Here is a 21166-nt window from a genome sequence, read left to right on the forward strand (position 1 = left end):
GGCACTGGCAAATAATTTGTGATCACAGCCACTAGGATAGTTCTGGAAGCCCTGGAAGTTACTTGCTGAAATGCATAGCAAGAATAAATTAATAATACAGGGTGCAATACACATACTCCAACCACATGGCTGTGGCCCATTAGTCTCTCTGTGATCTGATGTGACATGTTTGGGGATTTCTGCTCTTTGGCCATTTGTTTCCTCTTATGTTTCATAGGATTGAGGCAGTGACCTTTACAGAGAGTGGGAAGGAGCTCTCAGAACTGCCCCAACTCCATCCCTGCACAACACTCACAACTCACAGCAGGAGACAGCACTGCTGGCTGAGTCCAAGAGAAGCAAGAAAGAAAAGCTGTACCAAGAGGGAGGTGCACAGGAATGTGTCCAAGTTTTAGCTCTCTCTGTTAATGAGCATTTGTTTTCTCTGTCTGGGCTGACAGAGCCCTCCAGAGAAGAAAACACAGGGATCTCCGTGCCAGAGCCTCAGCACTGGGGCATCTTCAGCCAAGTGAGCTCCAGACAGCAAGGCACCTTGGTGGCCCTGACTGCAGTGCTGCCTGCAGGGCTGGAGCTGTGCCCACCCAGGAGCTCAGAGAGAACAGCTGCTTTGGGAGCTCTTCTGGCTGGGACCAGCCGTGGCTCTCAAGGCTTTGGGCACAGTTTGAGCTCTCCCCCCCACATGCCCAGGTGCCCAAGGGCAGGTTGGTCACAGCAGCACAGGGCAGTGCCCAGCCTGACAGAAGGAATTCCTGTGGCAAAGGGCAGGCACAGAAGCACATGCTGAGGGCTTCAGCTGCACATTGCTTTCACTTGGCTCCCGTGGCACAGCCAGGCAAGGCGCTGGGCTGTCCCTGAAACATCACACAGTGTTCCCTCCTGCACCAGGACAGCCCCCACCAACAGCAGCACAGCACAAAGAGCTGGGCAGGGGCTCTGCAGCTTCCCAGCGCTGCTGGACAACAGGGGCAGGGACACCAGGGACACCAGGGCACTTGCCAGCCTGAGCACAGCCCCAGTGGCTACTCACAGTGTTAGGCTGCAGTCTTTCCCTCTGCAAAAGACGAGGTGTTGGTGTCTTTTTTGGGAATCCAGAAGCCATTCTGAAGGGAGGATGTCACAGAGGAACGACAAGGCCTCAGCAAAACTGGAAGGAGCAACAATGGAACTCTGAAAACCCAGAACCCAATTCATGGCAGACTCAACCCATATACTGCTGCTAAACATTTTATATAATTTGAAAGTAGCTAAGTGCTTGCTTGTCATAAGTAGCTAGTATTGTTAGGCCTCTAGTTGGACTTTATTTGAAATAGATGACCACCTTGTGCAATTCAAAGATGGATCATACTGAAACCTGGAGCTAAAAAGCTGAGCATGAATAATGCTTAGAACAGACAAAGCTGTAGCTTAAATATTACTTAAAAACAGCTTGAGTGGGCCTCCTCTTCTTTAGGCTAAACACCCCCTGCTCTCTCAGCTGCTCCTCACTGGACTTGGAAGAGACTGCAATGTTATGGTTCATGGCTTAAATATTGCTATAAAGGACATTTTGCCGACTGTGACAAAACTCTATAAAGGAGCTGAGAGCACCCAAGCCCACCCTTCCCTGAAAATGCCTCCTGACTGGAACTTGGGACTGGGAATTCAGCCCCACAAGGGAACTTGAGACAAGATAAAGGTGACACTATTGTCCCATTAGCTCAGGTCTGGGCAGAAGTGAACAAGGCCAAGGGAGAAAAATAGATCCACAACAAAGCCAAAGCCAGCAGCTGTCCTGAAAATCAGCTCTGTCTGCCTTCAGGCTGGGCAAGTCATAGCCACAGACTCCTCTGCTGAGGCCAGGTTTGCACACAAACCTCCCATCAAAGACCTCCACTGTGTCCCCAGACCCATTCCTGAGGCCTTGCACCAGATGATTGCAGGGCATGCAAAGTAACACAACAGATTTGAAAATCCACAACTCAAATCATGGCAGACTCAAACGATATACTGGTGCTGAAGATTTTATATTACTTGAAAACAGCAATAGACAGTCAAACTTGCCCCACCCCAGGGAGGTACCTGGGAGGTCCCACCTTGCCCAAATCTGCATTAATCCATTGGAATCTTACATTTTGCAATACCTCACCACAGAGAAGACCAGAAGAGGATTTTATGGTATGCCAATGGGATCCATGGAATGGTGATATTTTTTACTTCATCTGTCTCTGTCATTCTCTTTCTTCCCCCTCTTCCCAACCCCATCTCCACCCCCTTCACCCCACCCCCCCCTTTTTCTATTCCTTTCTCTCTCTTCCTCACATTTACTGTTCCATAAAATCCAGACTACTGACTTTGGCAAATTGCCTCGTTTGCACCTCAATTCAGAGGCCTCTCCCTAATAATTTTAATAACCAGATGATAACAACCCACGGAAACTGGAACAGAACTCATTCACCTTGAAGCAGTTTAAGCAATCACTATAGGGAAAAAAAAGTATAGATGAGTACATTTAGAAAATGTTGCATTTCTTCAGTGCAAAAAAAAAGCTCATCAGTAGATGAACTATTGTTCATCCACTCAGCTGTGCATGCCACTGAACTGCTGCACCAGAAGACTGGCATTATCCCATCCTGTATTTCCCTTTGGCCTTCTCTCTCAGAGTGCACATGAGACAAAACCAAACAGTTCAACTTTAGTCAATCTTTACCTTCAAAGGAAATTCACAATCTTTTCCAGAGGCCAATGCTCTGCACGTTGAGGAATCCTCTGCAGAGACCAATGCTCCGCGAACTGAGGACTCCTAGCAGAGGCCAATGCTCTGCACGTGCAGGATGTTGTTTGCAGAGGCCAATGCTCTGCACGTTCAGGAATTCTCAGCGGGGCACAGTGCTCCGCGAATTCAAAGGACTCACTCGCAGAGACCAATGCTCCGCGAACAATTCACCTGGCGAATCGCCCAGTGTAGCTGCCTGTACGAGCCCAGGCTGCGCACACCCAGCCAGGGCCGCGTTCTCGGGCAACTGAGGCCGCGCCGCTGTCACAGACGCTGCCGCCCGCGCGGTTACCAGGCAACCGCGGAGCGCCCGAACGTCGGGGCCGGGCCGGGTTCCGGCGGGGCCGGGCCGGGTTCCGGCGGGGCCGGCCGGGTTCCGGCGGGCTCGGGCCGGGGCCGGGCCGCAGTGATTTTCAAAGGAGATTGTCACTTGAACTACTGCCTTAACTTTGTGAAGTCTTTCTGTAAGTATTAGCGAAAGCCTAAAATGTGGTGCTAGAGGCACCTCTGTCAGGTCTGTCCCTTGCTCTCTGTGTAGCACTGGTGCTCTGTCCCGACTGGAACAGCCGGAGGGGCTGAGCGAGCTGGGAAAGGGGCTTAGCCTGGAGAGGAGGAGGCTCGGGGGGACCTTGTGGCTCTGCACAGCTCCCTGGCAGGAGGGCGCTGCGGGTTCAGGAAGCGCCGGAGCGGCGTGGTTCCCTCTCTCCCGCTCAACCTCTTCCTCCCTCCCTCCTCCTCCTCCCCCATTTCCGAAGCCCTCGCAGCCCGCGGGAGGAGTGGAGATAGAGCCGGGACAGGGCGGAATGCAGAGAGGGGATGCCAGGAGTAGGAGTGACTGGGCTGTACTGGGACCATACTGGGATCATGCTGGGAGGGAGTAGGAGCAGCACGATGGCTGCAGCGCTGGGACTGGGGGCACTCCTTGGCGAGAGAGGGGGGTGGGACCCCCGGCACGGGACCCCCTTGCTCTCTTTATCCTGCACAGGGACCCTCCTGAATCCCCCATTTCCAGACATCAGGACCCTCTGCTCCCCATTTTCCCGGCCATCCATGGCTCCCAGCCTGCAGACTTGCCGTGGGCTTGACGGCCTGGAACACCTTGGAACCCCATTCCTGCCTTTCCCAGCCCCTAGCCCCTCCTTTCTGCAAAAGCAGAGACCTCCTGAACTCCCCCTTTCCCAACATCCCAGGTGTCCCCACCCTGGACTCCCCTTTCCTGAGCTCAAGGACCCCCTGGAATTCCCTTCTACCTCTCCATGTCCCTGCCTTCCCCCATTTCCCTCACCCCACTGACACCCTCCTGCACCCCTATTCCTGAGAAACGAGACACCCTTTTACCTCTTTGCCGGGCACTGAGAGCCCCCTGTCCCCCCCCAGTTCTCCTGCCCCTGTGTTCCCTGCCCGTGGTACTGTTGGAGCCCGGCCCAGGGTTCCCCCGGTTGGTGTCCATGGGGTCTCTGGATGGGATCCCCTTCCAGCACTGCCGCAGCCACCGGGGGTGGCGGCTGGAGCCGAGCCGGGATCTCGGCACAGCCAGAGCCGGCACAATGAGCGGCACCGGCACGGGGCCACCGGGGAGCTGCAGGTGCTGCGGGAGCGGCACAGCCAGAGCGGGGCTGAGCGGGGGCAGCCGCGCCTGGGGCATCTCTGGGGCTGCCATGGCAACTGTGGGACTGCCATGGGGATCCGGGAGATGGAGCCCGAGGAATGAACAAATTCCTCAGGGCACAGCTGCGTGGAGTGGCTCCAGAAATATGTCAGATATGGGCGGGAGGAGCTGCAGTGTAAAGGTGGGGAGGGCAGAGTTCCCATGGGAATGTGGGAAATGAGAATGCGGGATTTGGGAGGACAAAATCTGCCAACATGGGAATTACCAAGGGAATTCCATGGATAGATCTGTCATCCCATTCCCATGGGACTTCCATGGTTGAATCCCACTGTTGTCCCATTCCCATGGGAATTCTGTAGATGGATCTCACTGCCATGCCATTGCCATGGAATTCCATGGGGAGATCTCAGCCCTGTCCCACTGCCATGGAATTCCATGCATGCATCTCACCGTTACCCCATCCCAGAGCCCCCTGATGTCCATGTGTCCCGAAAAGTGGAACACGGGATCCTGACACTGTCCTGCTGCGCATACAGATTCTACCCCAGCACCATTGGGACCAGCTGGATGAAGGGGATGAAATCGGGGATCGTTCCACACCTGGGCAGGATCGAGGCGCTGCTGGAGGAGCAGGAGCAGCCCCTGCGCCGGGCGGAGCATCCCGGAATGCCAGAGCCTGGGATCTGCTCCTGGGCTGAGGCTGGGAACATGGAATGTGGGAACTGGGAATTTGGGACTGTGGAGCAGTGGGATGGGGGTTCCCCTCCCCTCCTAACCATGCCATGCTTCCCAGAGCTGGAATCCAGCAGGAATCTCACCCTGGTGGTCGCTGTGTCTGTCAGTGCTGCCATCAGCATTGTTATCCTCATTGGATTTGGTGTTTGGAAGCTCCACTCTGGTTCGCTCCAAACCCAACCTGGGGGTCACCCGGTTCTTCTCCCCTTCCCAGACACTTGGAGATCCCCCCATGACCCATCCAGCCCCCCCAAACTCCTCCTTGGGTCACCCCTAAGTCCCCAGTGGGGATTTCTGTGAGTTCCCCTGTGTTCCCCCCTTCCCAGGACTTTGGGGGTCCCCCCCGACCTGTCTGTGCCCCCCCTGATTTCTTCCACAGCCCCTCTGTGATGGTGGGGGCTGGGGTCCAAGTGCTGGTGCCTCCCTGCCTGCAGCAGATCCAGCACTGAGGGGAGTCCCTTAGCATTTGGGGTCCCCTGGGGTTAGGGGTCACCCCCCCGGGTCACCCAGGATCTCCCTGAACACGCTGGCACTGCCCATGCTCAGTGAGAAGGTTCATTCCCAGCACGAGGCCTCAGCTGTGTCACTGGCATCGCCCAGGTACCCAGAAAGCCTCCCGGGAACCCCAAACCCCCTGGAACAACGCAGCTTCCCTGGGACCCCAATATCATCCCTAGCCTCTCCAAAAGCTCCCCAAGACTGCAAAACCCCATACAGACCCCCCCAAACCTTCTCAGGACATCAAAATTCCCACAGGACGTCCCAACAACCTTCCAGACCCCCTTGATAAGGTTCATACCTGGCATGGGATCCCCATCTCCGTCACCAGCAGGTATCCCAAAACAGCCTTGCATTCCCCTTGGGATCGCCTAATCCCCCCCTCTGGGACCCCTGAAAACTCCCTTTGGGAACCCCCAAAACTCCACCATGACCTCAAAAACCCCCAGTATACACAAACCCCCCTGGGAACCCCTCACAACAGTTTATGCCCAGCACAGAGTCCCCATCACCATCACCCAGGTACCCCCCAACCCTCCTGGGACCCCCAAACCCCCCTGGGACCCCCAACCTTCCCAGGATGTCCAACCCCTCCCCGGGCTCTGCTGTCGGAATCAATGGGAGTGGTGTTGCCCTTTTAAGGGGACTTATAGTAGGACCTGACCATAGCAGGAGCCCTTAAAGCAGCGATGGTAGAGAGAACCCCAAAAATCCACCCTGGGGGGAAAAACGTCCCCTACTGGAGCTTGGAATGGGGGGTGGGGTCCCATAAAAATGTCACTTAAAGCTGTCATGATCCCCCCCTTAAAAGGGGCTTATGGGGCTGCGTCCTCTCAAGCACCCTAAAATGGGGTGGAAAAAACACCCTAGTAGTGTTGAGATCCCCCCAGAAAAATCCTAAAAATGTCCCCTTCAAAGGGGTCTGAAGAGCCTTAAAGGGTCTCAAGGAGGGACAAGGTCCCCTCCTCTGCTGGAGCCTCTCCGAGCTGGGAACTCTCCCGTTTACTGCCCTCGGAGGAGCCCTGAAGGACAGCGGGTCCTGGGCTGAGCCCCCCCTCATTTGGGACTGTGGAGGGAACTGGGGGGGCTGGGATGGGGCTTAGGGGTCCTGGGGTAACCTGGAGGACCCTCAGTGGGTCTCACCTCCCCCTGTGCCCCCTCTCCCACCCCTTTCCCATTGTTGCCCCCAAACCTCTACTCCCCCAGATTGGTTTGGGAGTGACCCAGCCCATTCCCGTTGTGTCCCGGCCAGGGAGGAGGAGGAAGACGGTGGGATAGAGGAGAAGGAAGATAGAGGGAGAGAGGAGGAGGAGCAGGCAGAGGAGGAGCTGGAGCAGCTGGAGGAAGCACCGCATGCTTTCAGCTCTCTCTGCACTCGCAGCAGCTTCGGCTCGGGACCATCGCCCCCCATCCCGCAGGTGCCCGGGGAGGGGGAGCTCGCCCCAAGTATCCCGGGGGTCCCTGGGTTTGGGATTTTTTTGGGGGGATGTTTGGAGCTTGCAGAGCTCCAAAGCCGAGCCGCAGATGGCCCTCAGGGGGACATCGGGGGGTCCCTGGTGATATGAATAAGAAGCTTGACTAGGCCAATACTCAAGCAGCAATCAATTTATTAATGAATATGGTAAAGTATGAGCAATACAGCGCTGGGTACAGTGGGGGGAATTTTCCCTCCAACTGCACACCGATAGTTGGGGCTTACAGATATTTATAGGGGTTTTCATAAGCTTTTTCAGCAGTTTCTATTCCAAATGTTTGCGTCACAATTCTATACACTATTGTGATTTAGTTTTTCTCAGGATGTATCTCAGAAAGGAGTATCCCCAGATGGTGGGGTCCAGCTTCTGAAGGAAGAAAGAAGTCTCTCAGCTGGTGAGGTCCAGGGTCCATATGCGGGTTCACCTTTGAATTGCAAGGACTATAAATCTCATACCAGTGATGTCCAGCTTCCCTTGGTCAAAACTATCAATCCTTGAGTGGATGTTCATCTTCCTTTCTCAAGCTGCTTTTGCATATTTTGTTAAGGTGTCGAGATAAGCATCTTTCCTTTTGATATATTCTAAAGCTATAGTTTCAAAGATCCTTACTACAAGCATTATTCTGAAATTATACTTCAAAAGGTTGTTATTGCAAACTCTTTTTAGCTAGAAGCAGAACGTTCCTGTCAAACAGCAACATCCTTAAAGCTTTAATTCGAATGCTCTTAAATCAACTTAAGACTTATAAAGGTTAATTGCAAACAAAGGATAGGTTCAAAGGCCTTCTTCCATGCTTTACTTCCTCAGTTATTTATTAGAATTGTCTTCATAACTGTCCCACGGTCAGTTTCCACACATATCACAATCACAGATATACACATTGCCTGTATGTACCTGACACAAAACACAGCTTTATATTTCACATCGGGAGGTGTTTTTAGGGAGTTGTGGCCATCCCCTGGCAGGGCTCACCTGCAAACTGGGTGTAGGCTGTGTCTTGGAGGAAGGTGCCACGGCCAAAGTCAATCAGTTTCAGCTGCCCGCTGGCCAGGTTGAGCACGATGTTCTCAGGCTTGATGTCCCTGTGCAGGACCCCGCAGCTGGTGCAGTGCCGCACGGCCTCCAGCACCTGGTGGAACAGCCCCCGCGCCTCCTCCTCCGGCAGGAACCTCCGCTCCGCCAGGAAATCCGAGAGCTCCTGGCACCGCTCCGGACGCTCCAGCACCAGCAAGAAGCTGTCGGGGAGCTCAAGCCACTCCAGGAGCTGAATGACACCAGCACAGCCACAGGACACCTTGGCCAGCAGCACGATCTCCAGGGGCGCGCTGGTGCCGTCGGGCTGCGGGAGGAGCGCGATGCCGTCAGTGGAGCTGAGGCCGTGCCAGGGCTCTGGGACCCCTCAGCCAGCCCAGGATGCTCTGCATGCCCCACTCAGCCCATGCCTGCTCTCCCTGCAGGGCTCCCGGTAGCTCCACGGTGCTGGGCCCCGGCTCCTCGCCGCCCGGCACGGCCCGGCTTCTGCCGCTGGCCCTGCTCACTCACCAGCTCGCCCCAGTGCCGGATGCCATTCCACGGCATGCATTGATGGCCACCTGCAAGCAAGGGGCAGCAGCAGGCTGAGCTCGCTGCCCACCCCACCGCACCCCGGCCTTTTCCTCCTCCTCCTCCTCTGCCTGCTGCCAGCCCCTCCGCTCACTGGGGTGCCGCCCAAGACCCGTGTTCCCGAGCAGACGCTGCCGAAGCCGCTGGGTCCCAGCAGCAAACCCAGCCATTACTGCTCCTGCAGGGCCTCCTGCGCCTTCCCTGCAGGCGGGATGCGGCTGTCAGCACTCGGCCCAGGGCCAGCAACGGCCCCTGACCACCCCGGGCCGGCCGTCCCCACCCACCCCGGGCCCCGGTAGCCACGCTGCCGAACGGCGGAGCTCGGCCCGGGGAAGCCGCAGCAGAGGCGGCGGGAGCGGCCGCGCCGCGTGTGTCCTCCACGGGCCCCAGGAGGAGCTGGGGCCGGGAAGAGGACTGGAGACCACATGGGGGCCAGGGCCGGGCTCGGGCCAGGCGCAGCCAAAGTGAGGCGATGCCGCCCCGGCCCCAGGCACTGATGCCCGCCCAGCAGCACCACAGCCAGGACGGCGAGAGCCGGGGGGAGGCGAGACCGCGGCGGGATGCCTGGGGCTGGGGATGGGCTGGGGACATGGCCCTGCCCGGCACGGGGAGAGGGACGGGCCGGGGCAGGCACACCGGGAGTGGCTGCGGGGCACCGAGACAGAGTGCGGGACACCGGCAGAGGGAGAGGAGGAACAAGAGAGACATGGCAAGGGCCGTAGACTCGCTGCTGCAAGACCTGGGGCCATTTGTCCGTGTGTCCATTCCACGCTTGGCCCCGCACCCCGGGGCAGCCCCTGAGTCTGTCCAAACACGGGAACTTCAGAACTCCAGAGTCCTGACTCCTGCACAGGGGCACGGGAAAAACCCTCGGCTGCTGCTGTGCATTGTCCCTGCTGAGGCTCAGCACTGGCAGGGCACATTCCCTGCCTGCAGGATTTGTTTCTGACCCAAGCACTGCACTTATGGCTCTGGCATAGCTTTCCAGCAAAACCAGGGCGAGGAAAACTGTGTGTAGCTTGTGGTATTTTAGAGTGTCTAAAACTCGCTAAGCCATCGATCGGAGAGGTGAGATGCATTTGGAATTCATGGCATGGAGAAGTAGTGCAACATAGAAAAGGGGAGCATAGAAATAAATAGAGGAAAAGATCTCACATTGTGCCTTTCCATTTTCATTTCACTTCCGGAAAGCTGTTTCACTTTTCCAGGAATCTTCTCCACAGTCCTGTCTGCTCTTTTCAAGAACCTTCTTTCCTGGAGAACAAGGTTGAGCTTCTGTCACAAGATGTGCCTCCAACTGCAGCTTCTCTTGGCTTTCCATACCGTGAGTGCAGCAAAGCAAGAGAAATGTTTGGATTACTTGACAACTTGTCCTTTCTTTTCCTTGTGGGCTGGGGAGTTGTGCCATTGGGGAGTTTTCCATGGTGCCTGTTCTAACCCAAGAAAACAGGAGGTTTTGTTGGGGACTTGCTGGGGAATGCAAGCCTGACTGAATGCAGAGAAAGAATCTCCAGGACACTCTGGGAACTCCCTGGGCTGGGCTCAGTTCCTGCTGGGACTCTGCAGAGGGCTGGCCTCCAACTGGGATCAGCAGCAGCTGGAAATACCTCTGGGCATCTCCATTTTCTGCTGCTCCAAGGAAGCAATGAAGCCAGTCAAGTTCTGTTTCTTCTTTCTCCTGGTCGATTTTTTCATTTGATTTGCCACTCCAGAGGCAATGTCTGTGATGGTCTCTGTAAGTTGATTCTATTTCAACAGCACCAGCAACAGGGCTGTGTTTGAGTGCTCGGTGAGGCTTTAATTCCCCTCGACTTAGTGCTTAAAGACTTGTGAGCATTTCAATCTCTGCTAATCATGATGCCTGTGACAAAAACACGGGGTTCACCATCACAAAAGCATAGTTGGTAGCAGTGATTGAAAGAGGCAAGTGCAGTTGTACTGATAAAATTCAGGTGGCAAACAGAAGAGGGTCAAGAGCAGCCATGATCTCCAATTCCCAAGGCAAAGGCAGCAGCAGCAGCCTCCTGCTGTCAGCTCAGGTTGAGTAAAACAGTGCTGAAAACAGCTCTGGAGCCCGATCTTTTCCTCCTCTGAGGGCTGGGTCAGGGCAGCACAGGCAGGCCCTGAGGAGTCAGGGCTGTGTGTGGGTGCTGGTTGCTCTACTCCAGGATCAGCTGGAAAAGCCCTTGGGAGCCGAGGCAGGAGCAGGCGGGAAGGGGCCGGCGCTGCTGCTGCTCCTGCCCGGGAGCCCCGGCTGGGCCGGGCCGGCGCCCGCTGCGCTGCGGCTGCTGCTGCTGCCAGAGCCGGGCGGGACTCGGGGACAGCGACGGACACGGGGGGACAGCAAAGGCCTGGCGGCTGCAGGGATGTTGGTGCTGGGGCCAGCGCCAGCACACAGCTTCAGCCCACAATTAACCCTGAGGGAAACGCTGGGGAAAGGCTCCATTTCAGCCTTTCTTTACTGGTCGCTGGGAAGGGACTGAAATTAAAGAAGACAAGCAGGACGCGACCCCTTCTCCTTTGGGGGGACCCCCGTGCCTGGGGCTGTGAGGGGTTATGAGGGGCCATGAAGGGCTGTGAGGGACTGTGAGGGGTCATGAGAGGTTGTGAATCACAGAATCACAGAATCTCTAGGTTGGAAGAGACCTTTAAGATCATCGAGTCCAACCCATGTTCTAACACCTCAACTAGATCATGGCACCGAGTGCCACATCCAGTCTTTTTTAAAACACATCCAGGGATGGTGACTCCACCACCTCCCTGGGCAGATGATTCCAGTATTTGACCACTCTTTCTGTGAAAGACTTCCTCCTTAAGTCTAGCCTGTATCTCCCTTGGTGCAGCTTGAGACTGTGTCCTCTTGTTCTATCTGTTGTTGCCCGGAGAAAGAGACCGACCCCCAGCTCACCACAGCCACCCTTCAGGAAGTTGAAGAGAGTGGTAAGGTCACCTCTGAGTCTCCTTTTCTCCAGGCTAAACAATCCCAGCTCCCTCAGTCGTTCCTCATATGGCTTGTGTTCCAAGCCCCTCACCAGCCTCGTGCTCCTCTTCTCTGAGGGGTCATGAGTGGCTGTGAGGGGCTGTGAGGGGTCATGAAGGGCTGTGAGGGGCCGTGAAGGGCCATGAGGGGCTCTGAGGGGCCATAAGGGACTTTGAGGGTCCATGAGGAGCCATGAGCTGTGAGAGGCTGTGAGGGTTGTGAGGGGTCATGGGGAACTGTGAGGGGCTGTGAGAGACAAAGAAGGGCCATGAGGGGCCATGGAGAACTGTGAGGGAGCCATGAGGGGCTGTGAGGGGCCATGAGGGGCCATAAGGGTCTGTTGGGGTCGGCCGTTACTTGTCTGTGCCCCAGCACGGGAAAAGGTGGTTCTGGGCAGGCCGCGCTTTGAAAAAGGAGGCTGGACTCTTGCTTTTTTGGTCTTCGGTTGTGTTTATTGTTTCTTATCTACAAAGTTTTTCTGTCTGCCCAGCCAAGGTCTGATCAGCAAGACAGCCAAGGGCACTCTCTCCCGCCCACGGGGCGGTTGTCTCTTTTATAGTGACAACTACGTAGAAGATATTTACCTTCTATTTCCACTACTTGTCATCCTTGTTAGCAAGTGCACCTTCACCATGAACCAATCCACACATGCCAACGTCATCCTGAACATGGATGCCAAGGAGAAGAAAGAAGAAGGACAGGGCACGCCCAAATCCCTCCATCTTAGAACCCCTGACCCCCATGTACAAGATTCAAAACACCCCTGTACAGTGCTCTAAAATTTTTCCCTTCACCCTGTGATTGCTACTACTGTGCTACTTAAACTTTTGTGCCTGTAATTCTTCATATAAGGTTGGCAATTTGCTCCATGAATTAAGATCGAATTTCCAGGTGTCTTTGGCTTCCTGCCAGGGTGTCCGAGCCCCTGCCAGGGCTGTGAGACATCCAGGGCATCCAGAGAGATGCCCTGGGTTCCAACATGGAAGGAAGGATAAAAGGAAAGCAATGCTCTCTAAGACTGAGGCTGACTGAGCTCCATCCTCCCAGCCAGCTCCCCTACCCAACACTGGGTTTAGCAGTCACCCGGGCAGAAAGGGCTTATCAAGCCTTCTGAGAGGCCAGCAGAGTCCAGATAAATCCATCAGGGAGGCTTCTCCCTGCTCATCCCTCTGGTGTGTCCACAGCACTCGTCGAGGATGTCACATTAATCTTCGAGGAGTACCTGATCTGCAGCAGCACCGACCTCGAGCACAAGCTGCAGTCGGTGGAATGCGCCAGCCTGTTTGTCACAGATGAGAACAGATTCATCTTCAGCAAGGCTCAGGTTGGGCAAGAGGCTGAAGCTCATTTCAATATTTACAACGCAAGCTGTCTGCCATGCGATGTGGTGCTCTCCATCGAACCCCTGCCTGGAGAGGTAAGAACAGGAGGCCAAGGTGGTGGCTGCCCTCTAAGGGCCGTGTGAGAGCCTGTTTTGTTCTCCAGATGCATTGCTGCCTGTGGCCCAGATTAGGCTAACTCAGTGCAGGTCAAACTGCAGGGGAGAGCAGCAGAGCCAGGGAGCAGTTGTGTTGAATTCTGCATGTCTGGGGCAAGGTTTTGGCTCAAACCGCTGGGTCTTTGATGGGAGAAGTGAGTCCTTCTGAACCTCTCTTGGAAGCACACGCAGAGAGGGGCTGTTATGAACTGACATGCCAGGGCTCAAAGCAGAGCATTTCCTCAGGCTCCCTGGCTTTTCCTTCTCTTTGAAGGCCAGCTCTAGGTTATTTGCAGGGTTGTCCGTGCAGTGCCCACCTCCCATATAGGTGGGTGCAGCTGCCAGCCCTCAAAACATACACTGCTTTAGCACAAGGTCAGCATTCCCCGGGAGGGAGGGAGCCTGCCCAGGGAAGCAGGAAGGAGACACACTGTCTGGGACTGCTCTCAGTAATGCATTTATGAATAAAACCACGTCATGTTGAAAGGTGTTTCCTCCTAACACTGCTCTCTGGGTTCCCCCAAGGCAAAAAGCCCTATCAACAACATTTTCAAGTTACATCCAGTCAAGATGTCTGTTCCCAGCTCATCCTGTGCCATTGCTACGGTGACCTTCACCCCACCAGAGGAGCAGAACTACAACTGCACTTTCAAGGCTTCCCTTGTCATCCCAAAAGGGTAAGTGAGCCTGTGAAATACTCTCTGGTAGCTGCCTCTCCACTGGGAAGGCACAGACCTCTTGTTAGCTCTAATGCTTTCAGTAGCCTTAGGCAGAGTACTTGGCATGAGATGATCTGGGAGGTTCTAAGAACTCTTAGAGCAGAAGCATGAGGCTGATGGTTTAGCCTGTGTGAGGAACTGTGAAGAGAGGGAAATACTAGGTAGCCAGCTGTAAGTTACTGAGATGTGCTTCAGCTGAGCTGGGGGTTTCCAACGGCAAAGGCTTAGATGAAGCAGTTTCTGTGCCAGCAGTCAGCAGTCATATTTTCCTCATTTGTTTCTGTAAAATTAAATGATCCTCTGTGACGTGACTCCCTGGCATACATTAAGCTCTTTCATGTGAGTGATTGGAGCTGGTATGAAAGAGGAGCCCAGTTCCTCTGCCCTGGGACCTGTGGACTGGGGCTTTGAGCTTCCCTTCCTCAACCCTTTAGTGGCTGAACCAAGAGAAGACTAACTGCTAATAAGCGATTGTAATTTTACTGTTCTTGGAAAAGATCTTTCTTGAGAACAACAATGATTTCTTTTTGCCTTCTTGCTTTTGGACTGATTTCATGCTGTGCTTTTTCTTGTTGTATAAGTCTCATCTCACTGCAGCATGGGGATTTGCCATATCTCGTCTGGTGCCGTGTTATTTCCCTGCTGTACTGCATGACTCAATTAAGTGAAGTTATTTGTAACTGTTATTGTGGAAGGCTTTGGCTCTTTGGAGCAGATTTGTCTTGTGAATGGCCCTGAGTGGATTGGGAAGAGGCTGGTGGGGGGCTGTGTTGTGGGGTACAGGAACAGCAGGCAGGGAAAAGACTGTGGGTGGCCCTTGCAGCTTTGCTTGCCCAATGAGAAATGGGTTAGTGCCAGCTGAAATTGTTTCTGTGCCTCTCCTGCAGCTCTGTGGGAATTAAACCCCAAAGCCTGACCTTCACCATCAGTGGGAAGGGGCATGAGCCACGGGTGACAGTCGTGTGCCCAAGCGCTCGCAGCAAGAGGGGAAACGCCGTGCTGCGCTTCAAGAGGCTCCGGCTGGGGGATTCAGAGATGCTGCCCCTGGTCATCCGTAATGATGGCATCATACCTGTCAAGGTGAGGAGGACCTGCTCAAGGGATGGTCTGGTTTGGGAGCAAGTGCTTGTGGCAGAAGGGAAGGGTCCCAAAAAACATGGCAAACCTGTGAGGAGGTGTCAGAAATTCTTTTGAAACAAGTGACTGATGTCTGTTCTGTAAGAAAGGAGTTCTTGGAAATTTTCTGTCCAGTCTTTCTTCTTTAAGTTGAACACCAGAAAGGTGGTGGATTATTTTCCCCCCTGTCTCTTGGGTCACCTTTTGTTCTCATGGACATGTGTGATTTCCCAGTTCCATTCGATTGTATTTCAGCCCACTTTAGTACATTTTAAGTAAACTTAATTGTGGTTGCATTACGTCCTGCCAATTACGTTTTGTCCCATTTGGTTCTGTGTCAGTTCTATCCAGATGCCTCTGAACACCCTTTTTTTCCCGCTGGTTTGACTTAACTTTTGGGCTAAGTGCTGTTTCTAGTGGGAGAGGTGCTGGGCTCCCATGTGGGACCAGCAGCACTGCAGTGTCAGGCCTCGTGCCATCCTGTACTCACACCAGTACCATTGTGCTCTGTGTTCCCTTTTCTCAGTTTATGTTACACCTGGAGGATGAGCACAGAATGTTCTCCTTGAAAGGCAGGGCCACTGCTGTCAAGGTGTTCCACAATGGAGATGTGGAAGAGGATTCAGCTGGAAACGGTAAATTCATTACCCATGAAGTGCAATCATGCACAGAGGGAAAACGTGTGCCCTGCTCTTGGCTTCTCTGAGCAGCAGCCACATGTTAGGCACAGTTTTGTCCCTTGGGCCCTCTGTCTCCCAGACTTTTCTTGGGGGCTTTTTGCAGGGTTTCCTCCTAGGAAGTTGCAGGAAGTTCTTCTGTTCTGCTAGACATGGTGGGTTGAGTTGTGGGGGACTGTCACTACCTCAGTGGACCCTCTGAGGTATTTGCTGCACATGGCGTGGTACCAGCCTGAGCAGACACAACCCTTGAGCACTCAGATAGCCAGCAGAAGCTGAAAGCACTCTTTGGCTCAGCTTTCCATATGGCTGGAGCTGGTGGGAAGCAGATGGAATGAGGGCTGGGCATCAACCTGAGGTTAAGCTGCTTAAGTGGTGCTGTGTCTGGGGGTGGCAGGCTTGTGAACATAGGAAGAGGGTCTGCAACAACTGGGGGTAGAACCAGTGCTTAGAAGGCAGCTGGTTTCAACCTCTTATTCCTCATATATCCTATGGAAATATTTCCTCAGTACAGCTGCAGCACTTAACTCTGATTTCCATTGCTGTGCAGAGAGCAAGTCCACAAAGCCTTTCTTCCTTCTGAATCGCGGGCAATCGGCAGAGTTTGATGCCATTTTCAAACCCACCCTGGCTCAACGTGTGGAAAGGCAGATTGGTGTGTTAGTGGGGGACACCTACTCTAACAAGACCATAATTGAACTGGTGGGTGAAGGCCACGGGGCGAATTCACCCTTGATGGATTAGAGGAAGGCACTGAGGAGAGGAATGCTGATGGCAGCCTGAAGGACAACATCATTGATGGTAAGAGGAGAGAGTGCCAAGGTGGAGCAAGGAAGAGGAAAATATCTGATCATATATGTCTTCCCTCTAGCCAGGCCTGGGCTGTCAACCATGGGACTTGGTGGCCATTTGGGGGTAGCAGCCATGCATGCAGAGCAGTGTGTGCTGTGCTGCACATCACTGGCTTAGGGATGTGTCAGGGTGTTTCCCTGGAAGTGGTGGAACTGCCTGGGGAACTCCCTGGCAGAGGGGGAAAGGCTTGGAGCCAGGAAGCATTGAACATGCAGGTGTCTGTGCACGTGACGGGGGCAGGTGGAGCTCCCTGCATGCTGAGATCCCTTGCTCTCCTCCTTAACAGCTGTCAGAGTGAATCACATTCAGTTTGGGGACTGTCACATTTGGGAGCCCTACTGCAGGACCTTCACCATCACCAGCCACGCCGAGATGGTCATGCGCTTTGAGTGGGAGGCAGAGGCCCCATTCCGGTTCTCCCCCAAGGTGAGCATGGACTGCCTCTGCCTTTCCCCATCACTCAAGCCCTGCCCTGGTGTGCCCAGGAGCTGGCACGGAGCCCTCACATGCCACTGATAGCCCATTCCAGTGCCACGTAGGAGATGCAGTCCCTGGCTTGGCTGGGCCAAGGCTGCTAGCCTTGCAGAAAAGGCTTCATGTCATGGGAGGTGGCACCTTCTGTTCATACTTTTGTCTATCCAACTTCATGTAAATCCACTCCGAGGTGCAGATTCCTGGCACAGGTGTTCACCCCATCGGTCCCTTTTGCTGTCAGCCCTGCCCTTGGCAGTGCTTCCAGTTTGGTCTTGACTCCCTGATTCTCCCTAGGTGGGACACCTCCATCATGGCTGTGCCAAGGACATCACAGTGACCTTGATGTCAGATGTCCCAGTCACCTTCAGGAGGCACCTTGTGAAATGTAAGGTGGCCAAGATCGACTTTGAGCTGCCAAAAAAGAAGGTTCAGGACTGGGATGACCAAATGACCATTGTCATGTGGAAGAATACCACCAGGAAAGACCCGGCAGCCAGGTGGCCTAAAATAAAGAAGGTAAGAAGCAAAACAGAAAAAAAACCCCAACCCAGCTTTTACAAAAAGAACCACCATAGCACCATCACTGCTGGCTGAGCAGCTCCTGCGTCCTCTGGACATTGGACAGACGTGAGGTTCACCAGCTGTACGTTCCAGAAAAGAGGTGGAAGCACAGTGACCAGATACACTCACACAAGATGGGGAAGCCTTCTGACAAGAGACCTTTAGCCACACACAACTATCAGTCTGCACCACAAGCACAAGTGTTGCAGCCCGTATTGAATGGAAGGCAATGCTTTATGATTTTATCCCATTTTATGCTGTTAGAAATCTCTTCATCTGATTTGGTACCCTTTCACCAACAAGGAATTAATTAAGTCTGCTGCACTCTGTCTCTTCTTTTGAAGTGGAGAGAAATCCACTTCTCCTGCATATGCTGGTGAACTCCAAGTTTTGTCTGCATGAGAATTTGCTTGTGGTCTTTGTATTGTGTGGGATATCTCATCATGGAGTAACCCAGGCACTGTATGACTCTATGGAGGAGTGAAGAGAAGGATCATCTCCAGAGACTCTTGCTTTTATTGTCATTATTGCCAAACACACTCCTCTTGGTTGAAAGTTCTTTCCCAGTTTCTGGACCGTTTTTAGGCCTCTAAAGCACCCTCTTTTCTATCAGAACATCTGCAACTGGAGACTTTCCCAGTGAAATCTTTCACATTCCAAAATGCACATCCCCAGCTCCCAGCAGTGTGGCTGTTGCTCCAGACATGACATCTGGAGAGCACTTGCTCCTAAGACAAGAACAAAAAGATGCTTTCTAGAACTCTTCAGTCTTGGGGTCCTCCATCCACAGAGCTCTGGCAGGGGAGCCCTAATTTTGAGACCTGCTGGATTTATAGGGGACCAGAAAAAAAGCCAGTCACTCTGCAAGGTTGAAGTAAAGGGACTGGAATGCAGCTACAGTCTCCATGGGGATATTAACAGCTGTGGTAGTGACTGCTTGGATCAGTGGCTAGAAACAACTACTGCAGCAGAACAGTCCCAATTTTGTCATCTTTCCAGGGAAGTAAAAATGAATGGTCCTTTCTAGTCTCTCTGTGAGGCTGATCTTGGAGGCCAGAAGACTGCCCTTCTCAGCCTGACTTTCTGGGCTCTGCTCAGTGATTCCTCCCTCCTGTGTTTGCAGGTGGTCAAGACAGCCCCAGAACCAGCTCACACTGTGGTGGAGAAGAGCAGGCAGGAGGTCGAGGTGTACCTCAGTGCCATTGTTGCCTACGCCCAGTTCCACCTGGACACGATCATGGTTCAGTTCAACAACACCTTGCCCTTTGAGACAAGGACAGCCACGTGAGTGCTGGAGGCCAGGCACAGCTCCTCCTGTGAGCAGGAGCTGCCTTTGCCCAGGGCTGGTGCAGTGCCTGCTTCCCAGAACTCCACCCCAGCCAAAACTATAAGCTGCCGGGGGCTGTGTACAAATCAGGGAGGGACGGGACTGCTGGGGAATATGTCTTTAGCCGTTTTATTTTCCAGCATCAGCCTCATTACACGGTTATGACAAAAGGAAGATGCCAGCAACTCCCATCCCCAGCAGCAGATAAAGAACTTAATGTTACAACTTACTTTAAAAGGTTTTTGACCAATCACACAAAGCAAAAGCATATTGACAGTAGTTCCATCCAACCGCTATAAGCACATGTACCTTCAGTTAAAACAATGCTTGCTTATTTTGAATACAATACTGTCAATACAAAACATTGTGGTGAATGTTTTAAGTGTGGGGACAGGAGGCTTGACTCCATTTTTTCTTAGAAGGTTGATTTATTATGTTATAGATTATATTAAAATACTACATTAAAACTATGCTAAAAGAATAGAGAGAAAAAATAATCAGAAGGCTACAAAGAGCAAGACTAGAATAGAATACATAACAAAAATCCTGTGACTGCTCACACCCTTGACACAGGCGGCTGTGATTGGTCATCAATTGAAAACAATCCACATAGACCAATAAAAGATGCACCTGTTGCATTCCACAGCAGCAGATAGTTATTGTTTACATTTCTTTCCTGAGGCTCTCAGCTCCTCAGGATGGGAAAAATCCTAGCAAAGGATTTTTCATAAAATATCATAACTACACAATATCTGCTTGTAAGCCTTAAAACACAATGCACAGAGCTCCATTATTAAGCTTAGAACTTCCAATAACTCGCTAGATATACTTTTCAGCAGCTTAGGGAGCTATTCTAGACAAGCATTAAGACACAGACCATTGTTCTATTTGTCTTTACTTACTTTCTACTTCTTACATCATTTTTCTGCTGACAAATCTTATGGCTACTGCTTAGCTCTAATCATGGTTCTGCTGTCTCTGAGGCTTGCCTTTTGTAGCTTTCCCAAAACCCTCTGATTTTAAGGATTCCCACAAAAATCAGCAGTGGCCCCTTTACGTGCATGTGAAGCCAAGCAGGAGATGGTGGTCAGGAGAGGCTCAATGCTGCCATAGGTTTCTGCTGAGAACAGCCATGGCTTTGCTTTCCCTGCAGGTCACCTGTCCTCCTCTGCTCAAGAATAAGTTTGCAGTCAAACCAAGACCTAAAGGCCAGAGTAAGGCCCTTAGCTTCAATGTGCTGAGCACCATGTTGGCCATTTCCTCTAAACTTCCAGACTTTGAAATACTTTCTTGGGCCACCCAGGACAGCAGTCTGAGCATGGCAGGGTTGCCTGGAGAAGATGCTTCTCAGGAGAAAGTGGTACCAGGAGTCCATCAGACAATATTACTGTACTATTTGCTTTATACTTAATGGGCTTTCTGTTTTTTCTAATTCCTCCTACTTGCTTTTCAGTTTCACGATGCACAACACAGGGGAGGTAGTCCTGAAATACTCCTGGGAGAAAGCTGCAGAGACTGAACCAGTGAAGGAGCCATATTCAACCACTCTGATGCGTAAGGGCATTTCACTTGCTGAGGGCCTGGGGAGATGACACGATCCGTCCTAAGGACGTGATTCGTGAAGGTTCTTTTTCACTGATCTCAGGGTGCAAAAACTGACACGACAAGGGGATTTGTAGTAAAATCAAAACAGAGATACTTTTATTGTGTAGCCATAGCAAAGATGCGTTAGAGAGAAGGGGAATGAAGGAAGGGGAAAGAATAAGGAAAAGAAAAAAGAAGAGAGGGAGGGCAAGGAGGTATATAGCTACCAGACGTGCGGATGACAAAGTCCCTCAAAGTGCGGTCGACGAAGAGGCCTGTCGTCTTCACGTCAGGGGAGATCTCCAAGGTATCAGTCAGCTCTAACCCATTTTTATAGTCCTTTTGAAATGGGGGAAGGGGACACATTTCAAAATAGTCTATTGATAAAGGGTACAAGGAGTCCATCAGTAGTCCATCAGGAGCAGGTGTCGTCAGCAGCAGACGTCGTAGGCAGGAACCATTGTGTTCTCGGTCCAGTGGTCACTTGCAAAACTTGCTTTGGTCCCCACGCACGCCTTCCTTCACCCTATGGTAGGGATTTCAGTCTCAGTCCTTTTGGGAAGAAGAGGGGAGCTCTTCCATGTAGGGGTCACATGTCTCAGTCCTTGAGGGAGAACCCTCTCCCATCTCAGTCCATCTGTCACGGTGGTTGATGTACGGTGAGTGGAGGGTCTTTTAGTGGTGACCACCAAGAAGGTCCTTCCAGAGAGAAAGTCCAGCCAAGTCAG

General features: G+C 52.9%; 1 protein-coding gene and 1 pseudogene across 1 annotated transcript; one reads left to right on the top strand and one right to left on the bottom strand.

Moving 5' to 3' along the window:
- Window positions 1–21166, bottom strand: part of LOC135292537 (zinc finger protein 850-like) — a 337224-nt pseudogene that overhangs the window by 208446 nt on the left and 107612 nt on the right.
- LOC135292494 (class I histocompatibility antigen, F10 alpha chain-like) lies at window positions 4797–6117 on the top strand. Its single transcript, XM_064406696.1, has one exon. It carries the CDS (start codon window positions 4797–4799, stop codon window positions 5394–5396), a length of 600 nt encoding a protein of 199 aa, XP_064262766.1. The 3' UTR covers window positions 5397–6117.

This window comes from Passer domesticus, unplaced genomic scaffold (assembly GCF_036417665.1).
Source record: "Passer domesticus isolate bPasDom1 unplaced genomic scaffold, bPasDom1.hap1 HAP1_SCAFFOLD_37, whole genome shotgun sequence".
NCBI classification, from domain to species: domain Eukaryota; kingdom Metazoa; phylum Chordata; class Aves; order Passeriformes; family Passeridae; genus Passer; species Passer domesticus.